This window comes from Chanos chanos, chromosome 5 (assembly GCF_902362185.1).
Source record: "Chanos chanos chromosome 5, fChaCha1.1, whole genome shotgun sequence".
Classification (NCBI taxonomy): domain Eukaryota; kingdom Metazoa; phylum Chordata; class Actinopteri; order Gonorynchiformes; family Chanidae; genus Chanos; species Chanos chanos.
This window is the reverse complement of record NC_044499.1, coordinates 48595752-48612677: the sequence shown is the minus strand read 5'-3', so window position 1 is coordinate 48612677 and position 16926 is coordinate 48595752. Positions and strand designations below refer to the sequence as shown.

The following is a 16926-nucleotide window of genomic DNA, read 5'->3' as shown; positions in this document are numbered from 1 at the left end:
ATCCAGTAGGCTATGATGATTAGTGCTAAAAATTAGGTTTGTTTTGATGTGTTGTTGGGTGTTTTATTGTTATAAAAATGGCCTCAGATCACATTGGACAGCTTTTTTATTGAACTAACCATTTATTTATTAATCATATTATCTTCAGACCTGCTTTTGCTCTTTAACCTTTAGTACTCAGTTCTTGTTTCCTACCTGCTCCTGTCAGTGATTATGATAGCATTGTTAGCATTCTTTTCAGTTTAACGTAGAGCAAACACTCTGCAACACAGAGAGTCCCCAGGTCATGATAAAGGGTACTCTGCCTGTGGACAACATAACTGCCACCACTAGAGGGAGGTGTAGAGCACAGAGCATGTATTCATCACCATCATCATCATCATCATCATCATCATCATCCACATCAGCATCATTAACCTCAGCAGCAGGCATCATTCCCATAGCAACAAATTCAACAAGTTGAAACAGTACGTCAGAGAAGCATGATTGTGTGTATTTGCATTTCTGACCAACAGGTTGCAGTGATGCCACTTTCTGGAACTCCTGCTCCTCCCAACAAGAGGAAAAAGCCTGCTAAAATCATCACTGATTTATCCCACATCTCACAAGAAGGTTGGTATCAGCTGGTACACCCTCTACTCAGTACATGCCAATAAATACCATCAAATTTAAAGTTCAAAGCGGCCCATCATCATATCTCTTACCATTAATTGTTTTACTTCACCCTTTCTCTCTCTCTCTCTCTCTCTCTCACACACACACACACACACACACACACACACACACACAGACAAACAGACACACACACATAAGGTGTTATAAAGTCACTGACTCACTCACTTGATTCTCTCTGGCAGAATGTTCTACATTTCAGCATCCTTAGCAAGCCGTCCTCACTAATGACTCTCGCCTCTTCTCGTCCTTTAACAGAATCGCTCAAGTCAGGGAGGCAACAAACCGCGAGCAAGCCCTGGCACTATAGATAGTCTAAGTTCCTACCATGGGACTCACAAACAAACTCAGCAGCATGTACCATTCAGTCCTCTGTGGGACAAATTACGTGACACAAAATAGTGATTAAATGATCACTGCAATTTTGTCAGTTTACAAAATTGTCATTTTATACTGATCTATTCACGTAGAACACTTGGTATTCATTTAGTAAATGTATGGGATAAGAAAAGAGCGCTGCATAATTCAGAATAGTTATACATTTTTGCAGTAATAGAAAAGCTGTATTATATAACAAGTTCTTATTTGTTACAGTTGCTATCGGTGACCAGGGTTAAAAATAGAGTTATTAAACGTGTAATTACGCCGTCACCGCTTTGTTGAAGATATTCCTGTCATACGCTGAAAATCGGTGTGATAAGTATTTGTGTAACGGGCCGCGTTTGGCTGCTTAATTATTGAGCTATTTAAAGGCGCTGACAGAATCTCGGAGCGGCTGTCAGACAGCGCGCGAGACTTCAGAACTGCACTTTAATGAGCCGTTCTGTTTGACGGGCCACGGGCGCGCGTGCTCGACTGGAGGCTGATTAGTTCCACTGCATATCCAACTCTGGTAGACTCTGGTAGAATGTTCTTTAATGGCCGTTCTGTTTACAGGACAACATGTCTGTTTCCACCCTGTCAGCATGCAGACAGAATTTCACAACCCTCCGCAAATTAACACCCACGTTATCACCGCTTAAAAGAAACCATTCCAGAGAGATTTTCAGCAGGTCCGATTCCGTGGATCTACAAGAGGACTCGCACGTTCTCTCGTTCCTAACTAGCCTGCAAGACAACCTTACTCTAGGAACAGATGCCCTCTGACGTTTAATAAACGTCACGCTAATGTTCCATAATCTCACGGTTAATGGCTGAAAATTCCAAAACATTACTAAAATTCCACTTTTTTCCAGAAATGAGTTTTAACCATAAGTTCATGTAGATAAAAGCATTTGTAGTGGATACACGTCTGTCATTTCTCGTTTGGGACTTGTTTTGTTGTCAAGGGCAAAGGAGGACATGTGTTTTCGTAACTCTGTAAGGATCTGAAGAGTTTTGCTGGTTAAACCTTAAAATGCAAAGGTCATTGGGAAGAAGATGGAGATTTGGACCAGTGTTCACAAACATGTAATATACAATTTAGACATCTCATGCAACAATGGCAAATGCAAAAATGAAAACACAGTAGCGCGCACAAACACACACACACACACACACGCACACACACACACACACATAAATAGTTGAGGCAATGCCAATGGCTGATTTATGATGTAATGCAAGCTTGGTTCAGTGCAGCATCCTACTCTTTGGTGTCAAATGTGGTTTGGCCCCAGGTTTTATGGCTGATATCAAGCTGGAGTATGGCTCAAGAGAGGTTTTTATGACAAACGGCATGGGAGCAGGCCAGCCATCTTGTAAAACGGATCAGATCCTTTTATTGTGGAGTAAAAAGAAAATATATCTTTTATCCTCAGAGCTGCTGTAATCTGAGGAATCCTCTGAACCCAAATGCTTGTTTAATCGAAACATCACTCTGTCCAGTCACAGGCTGGGACTGCAGTAGCATCACTAGTATGTTGTTATGACTACAGGGCATTCCCAACTTCTCACTGCGATGAATGTGGACCTGATTACAATGTTTGAAGGCACCTTGCAGTTCAGATTAAAATGAAAAAATAAATAAATGAAATGAATAAATCAAAAGACAGCGAGGGCCGCTTTTGAGAGGATGAAAAAGTAACAGAAACTGTGTCTTGTCATCCTCTTATTGGTCCTCCTGTTTTAAATCTCATCTTGTTTTTGTTCTTGTTCAGTCGAGGATAATGCAGAAGACGAGGCTGAATTTGACTTGGGAACTAAGATTAAGACTCCTAAGGATGTCATGCTTGAGGAGCTGTCTCTCATGAAGAACAAAGGCTCCAAAATGTTCAGGATGAGGCAACAGAGAGTGGAGAAGTTCATTGTCAGCGATGAAAACCTGGTAAAAGCAAGAGATGCGAGACGTATGTGAAAGAGAGAGAGAGAGAGAGAGAGAGAGAGAGAGAGAGATGTGCTTTGATTATGAGTAAACTGACAGTACAAAGAGAGATGTACTGTGTAAGTAATTCGTAAGTGGAAATCAGGCAAAAAAAACAAAAAAAAAAAAAGTAGGGCATTTCTTCGAGGAAGTAATGGTGTGCACTAAGGACAAACAGGGAAACAAACAGATGAGACAGGCTGAAAAAAACTGTACTTGGGTAACTGACAGTATAAACACGAGAACAGGAAAATGTACGGACATGGCCCCGGGTGCCACAGAAAAAGTGTACAGATCATAGGTTCCAGTCTTTGCAGTACACAGAGGGAAGTTTGCTGACCATATTAACTCTGCTCTTGCTGTCTTGGCATGATGCGCTGATATGTTTTTTTTGTTGTTGTTGTTGTTGTTGTTGTTTCTCTGGTGGCTTTCCAGCAGAACCTCCAGGACCTGGCACCTTCTCTTGGCTGTGAGATGATGACTCCACCGCCTCCTTCCCCCAAACCAGAACCTCCAAAGGGTAAACTCCTTTCACTCAGGTTCAGATGAGTGTTACATATTGCAGGATTTCTCAGTCAGTCTGATAACCAGAGCCAATAATAATGTCCAGCAAGAAAACGGTTCTCCTATCGGACAGTTCTGACTGATTTTGGCTGAAGTTATGCGGCTAAATGAGAGATTGTGCTTTGTAGAACAACTCCTGGGGTGTTAGAAAATCTTTGAAGATACACTGAGCTTAGAAAAGGTATATGGGGAAATGCGGTACAAAGTAAAATCAAAATGTTAACTACCGGTGCGTGGGTGTGTGTGTCCCAAAAAAAAAAAAACTGCGTTCTCTAATCCTCATATGTTCTCTTCCTTATTTCTTAATCTTGATCCTATTCTACTTCCTTCTTGTCTTTTGTCACTCATCATCCCTGCTATTTTTCAACAGAGGAGGTAAATCCTGACGAGGAGAAAGAAAAGAGAAGGCGTGAGTATGTTAAGACGTACGTGTCGCCATGGGAACGAGCTATGAAGGATGACGAACAACTCAAAGAGACCATGAAAGTGAAAATGCCTGGTCCTTATGTGTACAGAGACCTTCCAAAGTACAAGAGTTTCAACAGGTAGAGATTCAATGTGCAAGTATAATAATAATAATAATAATAATAATAATAATAATAAGTGTATAGATCATAGTTTCCAGTCTTTGCAGTATATATGCGTGTGTGTGTGTGTGTGTGTGTATATATGTATGTATATATATATATGTCGTTCAAGTGTTCTTGAACTTAGACCTGTTCTCTCCTCCTTGTACAACAGGACTGCACTGCCTTTTGGAGGATTCGACAAGGCTACCAAACTGTTGACATTTGAAGTTCCAGAGATCAAGCTGGCCCCCGAAGAACCAGAGCCAGCGTCCGTGTTCCAGCACGACATCACCTCGCGACCCTCCTTCAACCGCACTCCTATTGGCTGGGTGTGCAGTGAGGAGCCCAGCCACATCCACATGGAGCTGGACACCATCCCATTTGACGGAGAGACGGATGATCTTTAAAATAAACCTGACCGTTTAAAACAGACACGTGCGCACATTGTCTCTGACAACGAACACACACACACACAGACATATAGACACACACACGTACACACACACACACACACACACACACACACAAACACACACAATGTTACCCAGCAAATGAGGACCTGTCACTGCTAAATATTTATTTGCATGGAACATGATGAAACAACAAATACGAAAAAAAAAGAGCAAAGATAGAGAAATGGGAAGACCTGGTCCATTCAGATTTTAGCTTCTCCTTCTGTTATTTTGTATGTATTCTGCTGTGTTTTACAGGTTGGTGGCCAGGTAGAATGTGTCCCTTTTTCAGTTTGTTGTGTAAGCACAATAACACACAGCGATTGCTTTATTTATTGTGAGCTCTCAGTCTCCTTTAACATCAATAATTATTTGTATGATAGATTGTAGTGAATGCATAATTTAAGAACACAATGTTCTCATCTGTGAAATACAATAAACCCTCTCTGATATACAGGCAATTATTGTCATACGAATTTCTGTATTTCTTTAGAAGCACAAAAATTGACGTATTTCAAACAATAACCTATATCCATCTTTTTCCTTCTCTTAACAGTATCAAACGCCGTTAATGTATAATTCAGTTCAATTCAACCAATCAAAATACTTGAGTGCTGACATTATTAACATTTATTTTTCGACGACACACTTCGCGCTAAATTAGGACGACATTCATACACAGTAGCTGTCTTCTGATCTCATTCCTCGCTGGAGAGCCAAATTAGGAAAAGGTTGTGCAATTACGTAATTGTGCCTCTACTGATAGTGCGCTCGAGCTCCACTAGATGGTGGTAAGAGGCTCGTGGCATCATGTCAATTTGATGGAAAAAATGAAATCTAAAAGGAGAGTATACCGAGGGTATTATCGCGAGAGCTCTTAGCAATCGCTGCAGCGCTGGAAGGCGCTGATTGTGGCTTGTGAATTTGAGATTTTCCCCAGGTTCGGTTCGGATAGGACACGAGACGAGTCTGCATCTGGGCGCAAGCGGGAGGTGAGTAAGCACTCTTCATAAACTTGGAAAATGATAATCTCTCCAACGGGAAATGTTAAAATGTTTGAACAAAACAGAGCACCGAGAATATTCTAAAAAGTAGAACTTGTTAAATTCCAGCTACGTTGTGCGTCCAGATGTGGACAAATCGCTTTACATCAACTGCGCGGATGCTTAATCCCCGTCACAAACCACGGATGCCCTCTGCCCTGGTCGTTTTAAGCACTAGGGAACGGGGCGCTCTGTAAAGCTGTTGTGCGTTTGCTTGCCCTTTTCCTTTTCACAGGTATGGTAGCTGGACATCTAACGTTGCGACCCACTGTAGTGCAATGTGTCACTCAGCATCATTTTGCTAGTTGGTACCACTGTTAGGACAGTGTTCTTATGTTAAAGCGTGTGCTTAGAGTTCGGAGCGATTTTGGCGGTTGGTGTTAATAATTTAGTGGGCTTTTGTTAGATGTGGTGGAAAGGGTGTACATTATTTACACATGCACTGTAATTTTATGTAATTAACGGTGCACTTGTTGATAGAATAAGCGGGATGTGTACTTTTGAAGCGATGGCTTGCGCACTCGGTTTTGTCACTCTAGCAAAAATGTATTTGCTCTGCGTTTGCATTTTTGTGAGAAATGACATTTGCTCCACACCGCATGCCTATCACAAGCGCAACATCGTCACTTGAGCTATGTGAACCTCAGCCAATGTATGTTACAGCTCCAGCAGCGGTGTCCACCTTTTTTTCAACATTAGTAACTGACCTAACAGTAATGAGACAACAAAGTTTATTTTAACAAGCTCTCCTAAGGCAACGGCATTTCATAGAATTGTGTGCTGCAAGTGTAACTTTTAGCAGTATTGTAATCATTTAGTACGGTACCGTTCCTATACTGTCATGATAAATAGCAAATCATATTATTTAGTTATTTTTGCACATGTATATTTGTTTCCCGTTGAAAGTTGTTATTGTCCGTTGTTTAAAGATAACCGTGCTGATAAAATATGATTCTGGTGGAGGTTTTTTTGTCTCTAGAATGTCACATGTTTGCGTTTGTTTTAATACTATAATTGCGAAGTTTGAGATACACGCTGTTTGAAGGGATTGCTTGGTGCACGCTGACTTTGTTTGAATAAACGGCTGCCCACACGCGCACACGATCTCTTTCCTGCATTATAATTATCTCATTTTGCATAGCGCTCGTTATAAAATGGAATTATTGGTCTAGCGCAGAGGTTATGTTACTTTTGTAGAATCCTGCTTTACAGAGTTAAATATGCCGAAGAGAAGCACAATTAGGCTGTATTCGACGCGTTGATATTTTTCATTAATTCGTCGTCTGTGGCGTTTTCTCTGTCTGTTTGCTTGTGACCCAATTTGGGTTTGGTTTATTAATTCAGTGTGGACGTACCGTCTTTAACAAGAGCTGTTGAAACCTGTTAAAGACAGTCGGTGCTTTTGTGTTGCGCTGAAGTGGTCCTTGACGAGGTCAGTGGCCAAGAGCCCCTCTCTGCTTTTGCCGTGAAAGAAACCAGCTGTGTTGTTTGAAGCGTGTGAAAACGAATCCAGGAGGTCCCGCATCGTGTAACCTCTCTGCATTTGATTGCATTGTGTGATGTAGGTTTTAGGTCTTACACAACTCGACTGTAAAGCTGTTTAAAGCCCCCATGCCTTCAGAGTGTTTACAGGTGAAGAGAGAGAGAGAGAGAAAGAGAGATTGGATTCTTATCAGTTTGTGTGATTAAATTTCTTCTCTGTAGCTGAGCAGGGCGGCTGGGTGGTGTTAGTTTTTCACAGGAGGTTGCAGCGAATTGCCATAAAGCTGCGTTTAACACACACCGTATCACTCTCTTTTATCACCGTTTCAAAAGTCAAAATATTCAGTGTCAGTGCTGTATCTATGATTTTTTTCCTCCTGTCTAGCTGGTATAATAGATATGAGACTCAGTTTTCTATTTGGAAAGACAAGCAAACAAACAAACAAACAAACAAACGAACAAACAAACAAACAAAAAAACAACCCCAAAAAACACAATTTACAGCAGCCCTCAAACCAACAAGACTGTTCAGGTTTCCCACTTTCGATAAAGGCCAACTTAAGACTGAAATTTCGAAACTAAAAATTGAACTCCTACAAGGTCACAGTTCAAGGGGAGCGTAAATAAGTGATTTTTAGTGATTAGTCTTGTTGTTGTTTTTTGGTGCAGTCATGCTGTAGAATGCTGCTCTTAGACGTTCAGAACACAGGTGTTCATGTACCTAAAGGCGTGAGACTTTTAAAAGCCACTGGAAACAAAAAGCGTGAAACTGATCATGAACAGACAAAGTCCACAAACCAGCTTTTTTTGAGCTCTGATTTGATGCGACATAAGGCTGGTTACCGAATGATAAGCCGTAAAATCGGGCCGGGGCTGGAAGTGAGGGAGAGAGAGAGAGGCTGAAAGGTGAGAGATTTATCACAGCAGAGCAAGACATCTTGATCACTCACCGTAACCTTGCCTTCGCCTTTTTATTTATTTATTTTATTATTTTTTATTTTTTTTATCTCTTTTCCCATCATCCCTCCATTCTGACAATAGAAACTCTAAAAGTCACACGATGGTTCACTGGAATGCACGCTAAATTCTGAATTCTGATTACTTAACATCACAAACATTAAAACTGACATGTTTATTGTGTCGACATAACATTTTTATGCGGGGCAACCTTTGTATTTGGTTGCCATATGAAAAAGATTTTATGAAAGAAACGTGGCATTGCTAAACTGATGCTAATTGGGCTGGGCTGTGTGTGATACAGTGTTTTGTGTGGTGAGTTTGACGGTTTCTGAGTTTAATTTAAGTACACTCCTGCCTCAGGGAATCACATCGTCATGAAACCTGGCCTCAGCTGTCTGACAGAGGAGAGATTTTTCAACAGCTACAATCTTGATATCATTGAAAGACTTTTAGTGTGTGTGTGTGTGTGTGTGTGTGTGTTTTCAATTCTAAACTAACAAAACTCACACAGATTTGTGTTTTTTTTTCTTTGGTGTTTTCAAAGGAGACTGGACTACTCTGTCAGCATCAATTTTTTTGTGTGCTTTTCAAAACAGCCAGCGTTTTCTGCTAGTTTAGCCTAAAATGTGGAACACAAAGAATGAGGGCTTTTATTGAGTTTTTTTTGGATGCAACTAGAGAGTCTAATGCCTTTTTGGAAGCTGTGTCACTTTCACCTCATCCGACCCCATTCAAAATCACAGCAACCGCTATGTATTAGAGCAAATAAAGACTACAAGATCAGTCGTACTTCTAGCAGGCCTAGATTTTTTCTAAGTCACTTTTTTTGGGTGGGGGGGGGTAATTATATATATATATATATATTTTAAGGGTAACACAACTACTGCTGCTGTGAAATTAGTTTTAATGAGCTTCGCCAAGCTACGTTAGGAAGGAAAATCAGTTTCAGTCATACTGAGGCTAGAGTGCAGGGCCTGCACAGAACCTTGGGAGCAGTTGTGTACACAGTTGTTAGGAGCTTTTTCAGGCGCTGTAAGTGATAAGACTCCTCTGGGTCATGTAATTGAACCAGTCCTTCTAAAAGCCAAGTGGCGTGGTTATGGTTGTAGTTACATAGCAATATAGCATCCTCCTTGCCACCCCCCCCCCCCCCCCCAACAGCCAGGCTTTCCGGCGAGATGAGGAAGGATTCAGAAATGTAGGGAGGATGAACTTTGAGTTCTCTTCATTGCAGACTGTGTCTATTTGGAGCTACACATAACCCAGTTACAGGGAGGCCACATTGTGTCTGATATGTAGTTCTGAAGGAGAGGGAAAAGGGGAGAGGGAGAGGGGGATAAGGGAGGGAGGAACTGGGGTAGAGGAGGGCAGATTGTGTAAAAGAGTGTGAGAACAATGAGAGAGAGAGAGAGAGAGAGAGAGAGAGGGAGAGTCTATGTATGTGTGTGTGTGAGAGAGAGAGTGTGTGTGGTTGTGTGTGAGAGAGAGAAAAAGAGAGAGAGGGAGAGAGAGAGAGAAAGAGAGAGAGAGAGGGAGAGGACAAGATCAGTACTTAGAGCAGTGCTGTGTAAGATCTGTTCCCTCCTCTGTCAGAGGCAGCAGACACAAACCTCACATCATCTATCTCCAGTATCTGAGCCGGGGGTGGATCATATTTTTACTACAGCAGGGAGCAGTTCCCCGACACAGGCTGGCAGTTCTTCACTGTAGCTTTGTGGTTCACCACAGGAAACCAGAGAGGATGAGGAGTGTTCTGCGGTGAGGGTGCCGACCGCAGGCACTTTTTGGCTTAAATTGTGCTTGTTGGGCCTGGAGAAAAACTCGCTCCTCATCCAAAACTTTTCCCATAACCTTGAGATGTGAATGTAGAGAAATATTTTTTTTGGTGATGCAAAACGGACTACTCTCTCCAGACATAGTGCGAACTTATCGGAGAGGTTGTGTTGAATGTGTTGTTGTTGTGCTAGATGTTCAGCGTCAGCCTGTCAAGTCTTTGCCTGTAATAACCACTTCACCAGTTAAAGTGTACCGGTGTTGACATGGTAAACCATGTTAGGTTGATGGTAAAGTTCTCACCATGCCAGATTCCGCATTTTCTTTCCAGGGTTGGGACAGGGAACCTTTTAGGTCAGTGATGAATTGAGCTGAAAGTGTATGGTTAATTCTAATTCAGCTCTTGGAATTTAAACTGGAGGTGGAATTTGGACACCAGACTTTAGAACAGAACTGGAATGTCAAGAAATAGAATTCAGATGGAAGAAATTTCAGGCAATTCCAGAACCACAATAACAGGGTACCTGCAATTACTGAATATAACAATCACCTAAAATAATACGTTGACTTAGAATTGAGCCCCCACCCCTCAAACATTCAAGAGTGCTTTCTGACTCAAGGAAAGACAGGGAGTCTACTGAGAGCTGGTTAACATAGCATTTAGTTCCAGTTTTCTGCAAAAGCCACTTACCACTTATTTGTAAAGACTGGATGGGTTAGAGCAGTCTTGTATGCTTTGTCAAAATCTCCTTTTAGAGTGTATGAACCCATTCACTGCCTTTTTAAAGGCAATGCCAGTGTGGTAGGGGAAACACACAGATGGAAGCGTTTCGGCATGGTCTTCGGCACAATCCCCGAGGCAATTACCCCGGAGAGAAAGTCACCTGATTGGTTACCGCATGAACGAGCATTAATTTTACTAGTCATCCGACCCAGTCAGATCAATTGCGTTTCATACATAAATATCGGTAAAACAGTTCTGGACTCGCTCCTTCTGAGCTGTAACAAAAGGATCACATGCACTTCCCGCTGTGTCACAGGGATAGATGGAGTCAAGCGTAGAAATATCCGTCTTAATTTTTCCCCTTACACAGTCATTAAACAGGGTAATATTGCAATCAGATGTTCGCCGCTGCGCTTTCTGCTACAGTGAGCATCATATTAGCCGCGTCTGTCTCTCCCCCCCCCCCCCGCCTTTGCGCGTGCTGGGTGGTGGGCCCACTCTGTTGCCTGTGAGGGTCATTGCATGTGATGTAGTCTGCGGGGTGCAAAGCTTATTTTCGGTTCGCCTGGCGGCGTCTTAGGACCGGCCAGAACGAAGGGATTATATTATGTCGCGGTATTTGCATGTCGATGATTTTTTAATCATCGCTTGCATGAATAGAGTATCGACGTGATGCACGTGGTATATGTGAGATATGTGGAACAGGGAAACGTATTGATTGCGTTTTTTTTCCCGAGAGGGGAAAAATCCATCAGTACTATGTTGAGAGAAAATAAATAACATGAGGCAGATTCACTCCAGAAATGAGAAAGGATGAAATTGTTAATTTTTCTTTTTTCTCGATGGAATGAAATAGGTTTGCGGATGTCGCTTTTCGAGAACATCCGATTATTAGATTTTTGTTCCGTTAGCAACCTGTAGACTACTTTTGTGTGTGTTTGTGTGTTTACTCGTGTACATTTAGGAGAATGTAAAAAACCAGCGTTTTCCTGGAGGCCTGAAATTTTAAGTCTCTCACTGCTCCAAAACACCTCCTTTAGCTGATCAAAGGCTTGATAGTTGTCTGACGAGTCGAATCAGGTGTGAGAATAAAAGAGAGTTCTAGAATGTACAGTGCGTTGTGCCTCTGGCAGCCGGATTCAGGGATACTGCTGTAAACCATCGTCCTCAATTTTACTTTAAAAAGCCAAATAAACGTTGATAAGGAGCATCCAATCAGAAATCCCCCAAAAGCTGTTTTGATTTCTCTTTTCCTGTTTCATTCCAGTCAGAGATTTTGTGATAAGCCATTGGCCTTGAATACCCCCATGCTTTCTAAGATTAGTTTTTGTTTTTTTCCTCTTATATCTGGATTTCCCATCTTCTTAAACAGCCTTTACTTTAGATTGTGCTGAATGTAGCTGGTAGTAAACAGTGTTTTGTAGCACTAGTAATTGGTGGCCCCTAGGTTGTCTTATAGTTTGGGGTATGGTGATGGTTTGAGGTATTCTACTGCCTAGTCAAACAAACAGAGTATAAAGATAAGCTGCTGAAAATATCCCACAATCCTTCTGTGCCTCTGCCCTTTGTCCCTGCTAACCGTTGTGGCCAGTGAAGAGAGGACAAAAAAAGTTCTCTATGAAGTAATATTTGATAGATATGAAACTCTTTAGTGTTCTATCAAATCAAAATATTAAATGATTGAAAGTTGCAGAATTATTGAGGGATTAAGGTTTTTTGAAACATGAGATGACTTACGTAAGCCTGAATCTACAGAGATGACTCAGAGAGTTTTGATCTTGTATCCTTCTAGCCTGAGATGCAAGGCAGGAGCATTTTTTTGGGGGGGGTGGGGGGTGTTTGTTGCTGGTATAAGTCTGCTGCAGAGCAGAGGGCAGGCAGTGAAAGCGTGAGGAATGGCATGAAGTGAAAATGTTGGCTGGCTCAGGGCGAGAGAAGGTGTGCGTGGAGGGATGGCAGGATGCCTCACAGGAAGAGGAGATGGACTTGGCAGGAGGAGTGGAGTTATTGGACAGGGACCCTGTCGGCATGAGGAGGAAGAATGTGTTTCTCGCGGTGGGCGGGGCGCCGAAGAGGAAAGGGAGAGAGAAATGGGAAGAAAAGAAAGGAGGATTGGGATTCTGTGTCAAGGATATTAGTGTGTAAGAGGGCTTGTCTCAGTGGTGATTTCAACATTAATGACTTACAGGAATATGTTTTTTCTCTCAAAAGACTTCAGAGTTGTTTTGCAAAGAGAGAGAGACTCAGTTCTCAGACTTTTTTTGTTTTGGTTTTTTTTTTTAAAATTACAGCATTTTTAATATTTCATCTCTATAGCCAGACGTAGCTCTTGCCCAGGAATTAGAGACGCCCATTGAGGATCACACCTGAGTATAAAGAGCCCCACACACCTGACCATCCTGAGAGGTGTGGCCCACCTTAAAAATCTGGAGCATGCCACAATAATACGAGTCACCTCTCTCTCTCTCTCTCCCTAGGAGCTCATGGCTGAATAAGTGCTATAGTTGCCCAAAGGGTCAAAAACAAAAGGTTGTTTTACAGTGGCCCCAGCCTGAGACTGAACCACGACAAGGCTCAGGTGTGTTTCATTCAGCCCCCTTAAGGGGAAGCCAACGCAGAAGCATCAACAACGTGCCATAGCCTATCGGGGGTCCTGCAGTAGAGCCGTGCGTAGCTCCTCTGACTTTCTGTAGAGGGTTAAAAATATGTCAGTGTTACTCAGCAGGGCTAAAAGCTGTGTACGAGCTTTTCCTCTTCGCGGTGCTTCACAACACTCTGAAATTATGCTTAGCGAAATAAAAAGAATGAAAATATGGTCTGTTTGTAAGCGGCATACAAAATAATATCAGAACAACTGCGCTGTTCATAGCTCAGTGTTTGGCTGTTGTGTGATGTTGATTTCTTTCTTTCACGTTTGTGTGTGAGTGTGTGTTCACATTTTATATTTTGTTTGTTTGTTTTTTTTTTTTGTGCCAGTGGATATTGAACACACTGAATATCTGTTTTGAATTTTTAAAGAATTTGGGGTTGTTCATAAATGCCACATCCTGGCTGTATTGTGAGTTTTATGTCATGTTCGGAGCAGATTGGAATAGCTGTTGACAGGTGACAGACAGCTGTTGTGTTCTCACACGGGCCGTAGTGCTGTCCGAGAACATCTCGTCAAGGGCGTTGACTTAGCACTGAAATGCGTCAGCTATGACATAGCCAATCACGTATGAGGGGGAACAGGATGGTGCTGTGGCTGTATGCTCTCTCTCTCTCTTTCTCTCTCTGTCTCTCTCTCTTTCTCTCTCCCTCTCTCTCTCTCTCTCTCTCTCTCTCTTTGTTTCTCTCACTCTGTGTGTGGAATTTTTATAGACAGGAGCTGAGGGTGGAGAGTTGAGAAAACCCACCTTCCCTCTCTCTCTCTCTCTCTCTCTCTCTCTCTCTTTCTCTCTCTCTCCCTCTCTCTCTTTCTCTCCCTCCCTCCCTCTCGAGATTTACCGGTGTTCATTCTCACATCTTCACTCTGACCTTTCCCTCCCTAATCCTGGATGACATTTTGGGCACACAGCTCTATGTAATTGAGGCAAAAAAAAAGTACGGGTTATGGCTACGAAATGACAGCCGTGAGATGCCGTGTGGGTGGTGATATTCTGAGCAAAGAGGTGTCCATACCTATTTATCCTAACACGCTTTTATTAAAAACAAAAACGTACGCCCCCGTAAAGCCCGAGCCATTGCCTTTTTTTTTTTTTTTCCTAAACGATATAAACATCAATTGAACAAACGTATCGGAAATCTTTAAACTGTCCTCCCGTGAGCGAGGGTGACAGCCCCCCTCCGTGCCCTGGATGGAGTCCAAATCCAGCGCTCTCGCTCTCACTATGGCCACCTAATCAGCAGTGCAGTTTTAACAGGCCGAGGGACCCATCCCACACGGTGTTGCCGCCAAGGTACGGCCAACGTTTCGTTTCTTACCGTCGTTCGACCAACGTTTCGTTTCTTACCGGTGTTCGGCCAACGATTCGTTTCTTACCGGCGTTCGGCCAACATTTCGTTTCTTACCAGCTGCAGTTTATCAGGTTGGTATGCACTAGAACTGGACATAGTGATCTCTGTCGCTGTCCTACAAGATTGTCCAGCAGGTGACTGGGTCCTTGTTATTTTGTTGTTTTAGTCTTTGTATTTTATGACATGGCTGAAACTTCTACTTGTAGTTATACTACCCCCCCCCCCCCAACTCCTCTGCAATTTGTTAATCAGTGCTTTGATTATCCCTGCCCGATGCAGCTCTGTCAGTTAGGTAGCTTGAGCCAAAAGTGAAGCGGGTCCCGTGGGAATATTCTGGAGCTGCTCTCCTGTTGGATGGATTTGACTCTTGGCTGAGGAAGACATGCGGCTGACTGAGTGGTCCAGCTTTGCAGAACACCCCCGAGGTGTTCCCAGAATGTCCCTGCAGAGACAAATTCTGAGGAGAGCCCAACAAAACCCCCCCCCCCCCCCCCGCCACTCCCCACCCGCAACCTCCCTCCCACCAAGCCTAATTACGAGCCTAATCACAGGCCACATATTAAGAAACATAATCTGTAGTCCTGTCTCAGGGAATTTCCAGAGAGCCGTTTTTTTTTCCCTCCCTTCTCTTTCCCAAAGCTTGTACATATTTAACGGTTAATTATTCCCACAGGCTTACAGCGAAGAGAGGGACGTTGATGGATCAACTTGCGAAAATGTTTCAGACACCACTTGTCGTGGTTAATACAGCCATTAAATTATCTGTGCGTGGGCATCATACATTAAGACCCTGCTTTCTGGAGCATGTCCAACATTCTGCACAGAGTAGAAACACAGGTAGGGAAAAGGGAGTGGTTTGTGTCAGAGAGAGAGAGAGAGAGAGAGAGAGAGAGAGCAAGACAGTGGAAGTGAGGAAGAGAGAGAGGGAGGAAGAGAGAGAGAGAGAGAGAGAAGGAGACAAGGGCTCCATAAGACAATGCAGCAGTATTTAATTGGACAGATTCCAACTGATTGGAAGGTGCTGTGGAAACAACGACTTAAACAAATTGAAAAAAGAAACAAGAAAAAGGATTTGGACGTAGAAAAGGGAGATGTTACGGTGAGAGAGTTGTGATATGGCTGAGGCAATCGAAAAGGAAAATCAGACACGAGAACAGTTGGATACCCTTAAAATCTCCCTCCGTCTGTTGTTGACTGACTCACTGACTCTGTCTTTATTGATGTGGTCGTGTGTGTACAGGAAGTGGTCACGGTAATGGCAGCTGAAAAGCCCAGTGCGGCCATCAGTGATGGCTTTGTTTCCCAACATCAGCTTGTTTTTTTTGTCTATGAATCTGACTTTGTGTTGGTCCCACTGCTGTTACTGGCTCGTAACAAACCGAGAGAAACTCTGCCTTTCTTGCTGTCTTTCTTTCTTTCAGAAAAATGACTGGAGACAGAAAAAGGAACACACTTAAATATATAGTATTAACACGCTACTGAATATGTTTGTGTGTGTGTGTGTGTGTGTGTGTGTGTGTATAGCTATGTCACTCATGGGGAATGAAAAGAAAAAGAAAAAAAAAGATGTTGTGAGGACATTTTGCATTTCCCCACAAATGGAAAAAAAAAGTTCACTTTTTAAATGTGTTATGCCTGTTTCTGATTAACAAAAAAAAAATGCCAGAATGTTTCTTGGCAATAGTTATGGCAAGGGTCAGGCATAGGAATCTTTCATTACAGTAACATTGAGATGAATGGAAAATCCCTTTTGGCGTACCAATACAAATTAGTGTGTGTGCGTGTGTGTGTGTGTGTTGAAGAGAGAAACATCCTCTCAACGCTCTGTTCATGTGATATATAATGCTGTTAGTCACTGTGTGCAGTATGAGAATGGTGATCTTCCTCCTTTATGTCTCTTACAGACATGCTGCCATCTCTCCCCTCTCACAGATGGTAGGGTAGGGTAGGAAGTGCCAACGCCTGTTGTGGAGTGTTTATTTTAATCAATACCAGCGTTTGGAGATAAATGTTTGGATTGGTGAGACTAATGCTTCAAAACGTAAAAAAAAAAAGGAAAAAAAGGGAAAAGAAAAGATTATGTGTTGATGTAATGGGTCTTGAACCGTTTCTTTCCGATGGCATCAAAGTCTCTGAGCTTCTTTTGATCATAAAAAAAAAAAAAAAATTAACATAAACTGGAAATTGTGATCTTAGATCAGACACGTCTGAAGGCTTGAGTTAATATACGGGGGGGGGGGGGTCGCTTTGGAGGAGAAAAAAGAAGAAGTAATCGTTGAGTGAAATGGGTTTGGCAGTGCTGTGTTTCACATGGTAAATTCTGTCATGTCTCACTGAAGACATCTGGATA

General features: G+C 42.4%; 1 protein-coding gene across 1 annotated transcript; it reads left to right on the top strand.

The window, feature by feature from the left end:
• The first annotated feature begins 524 nt into the window (after window positions 1-524).
• Window positions 525-4553, top strand: myoz1b (myozenin 1b). Its single transcript, XM_030775811.1, has 5 exons — window positions 525-612; window positions 2811-2977; window positions 3449-3533; window positions 3948-4122; window positions 4319-4553. The coding sequence occupies exons 1-5, from the start codon at window positions 525-527 to the stop codon at window positions 4551-4553; spliced, it is 750 nt and encodes a 249-aa protein (XP_030631671.1).
• The last annotated feature ends 12373 nt before the right edge of the window (window positions 4554-16926 follow it).

Coding starts and splice junctions, on each gene's coding strand:
- myoz1b (XM_030775811.1), top strand. CDS start 525: ATGCCACTTTCTGGAACTCCTGCTCCTCCCAACAAGAGGAAAAAGCCT. Junction 613..2,810: donor ATCCCACATCTCACAAGAAG/GTTGGTATCAGC, acceptor GTTCTTGTTCAG/TCGAGGATAATGCAGAAGAC. Junction 3,534..3,947: donor CAAACCAGAACCTCCAAAGG/GTAAACTCCTTT, acceptor ATTTTTCAACAG/AGGAGGTAAATCCTGACGAG.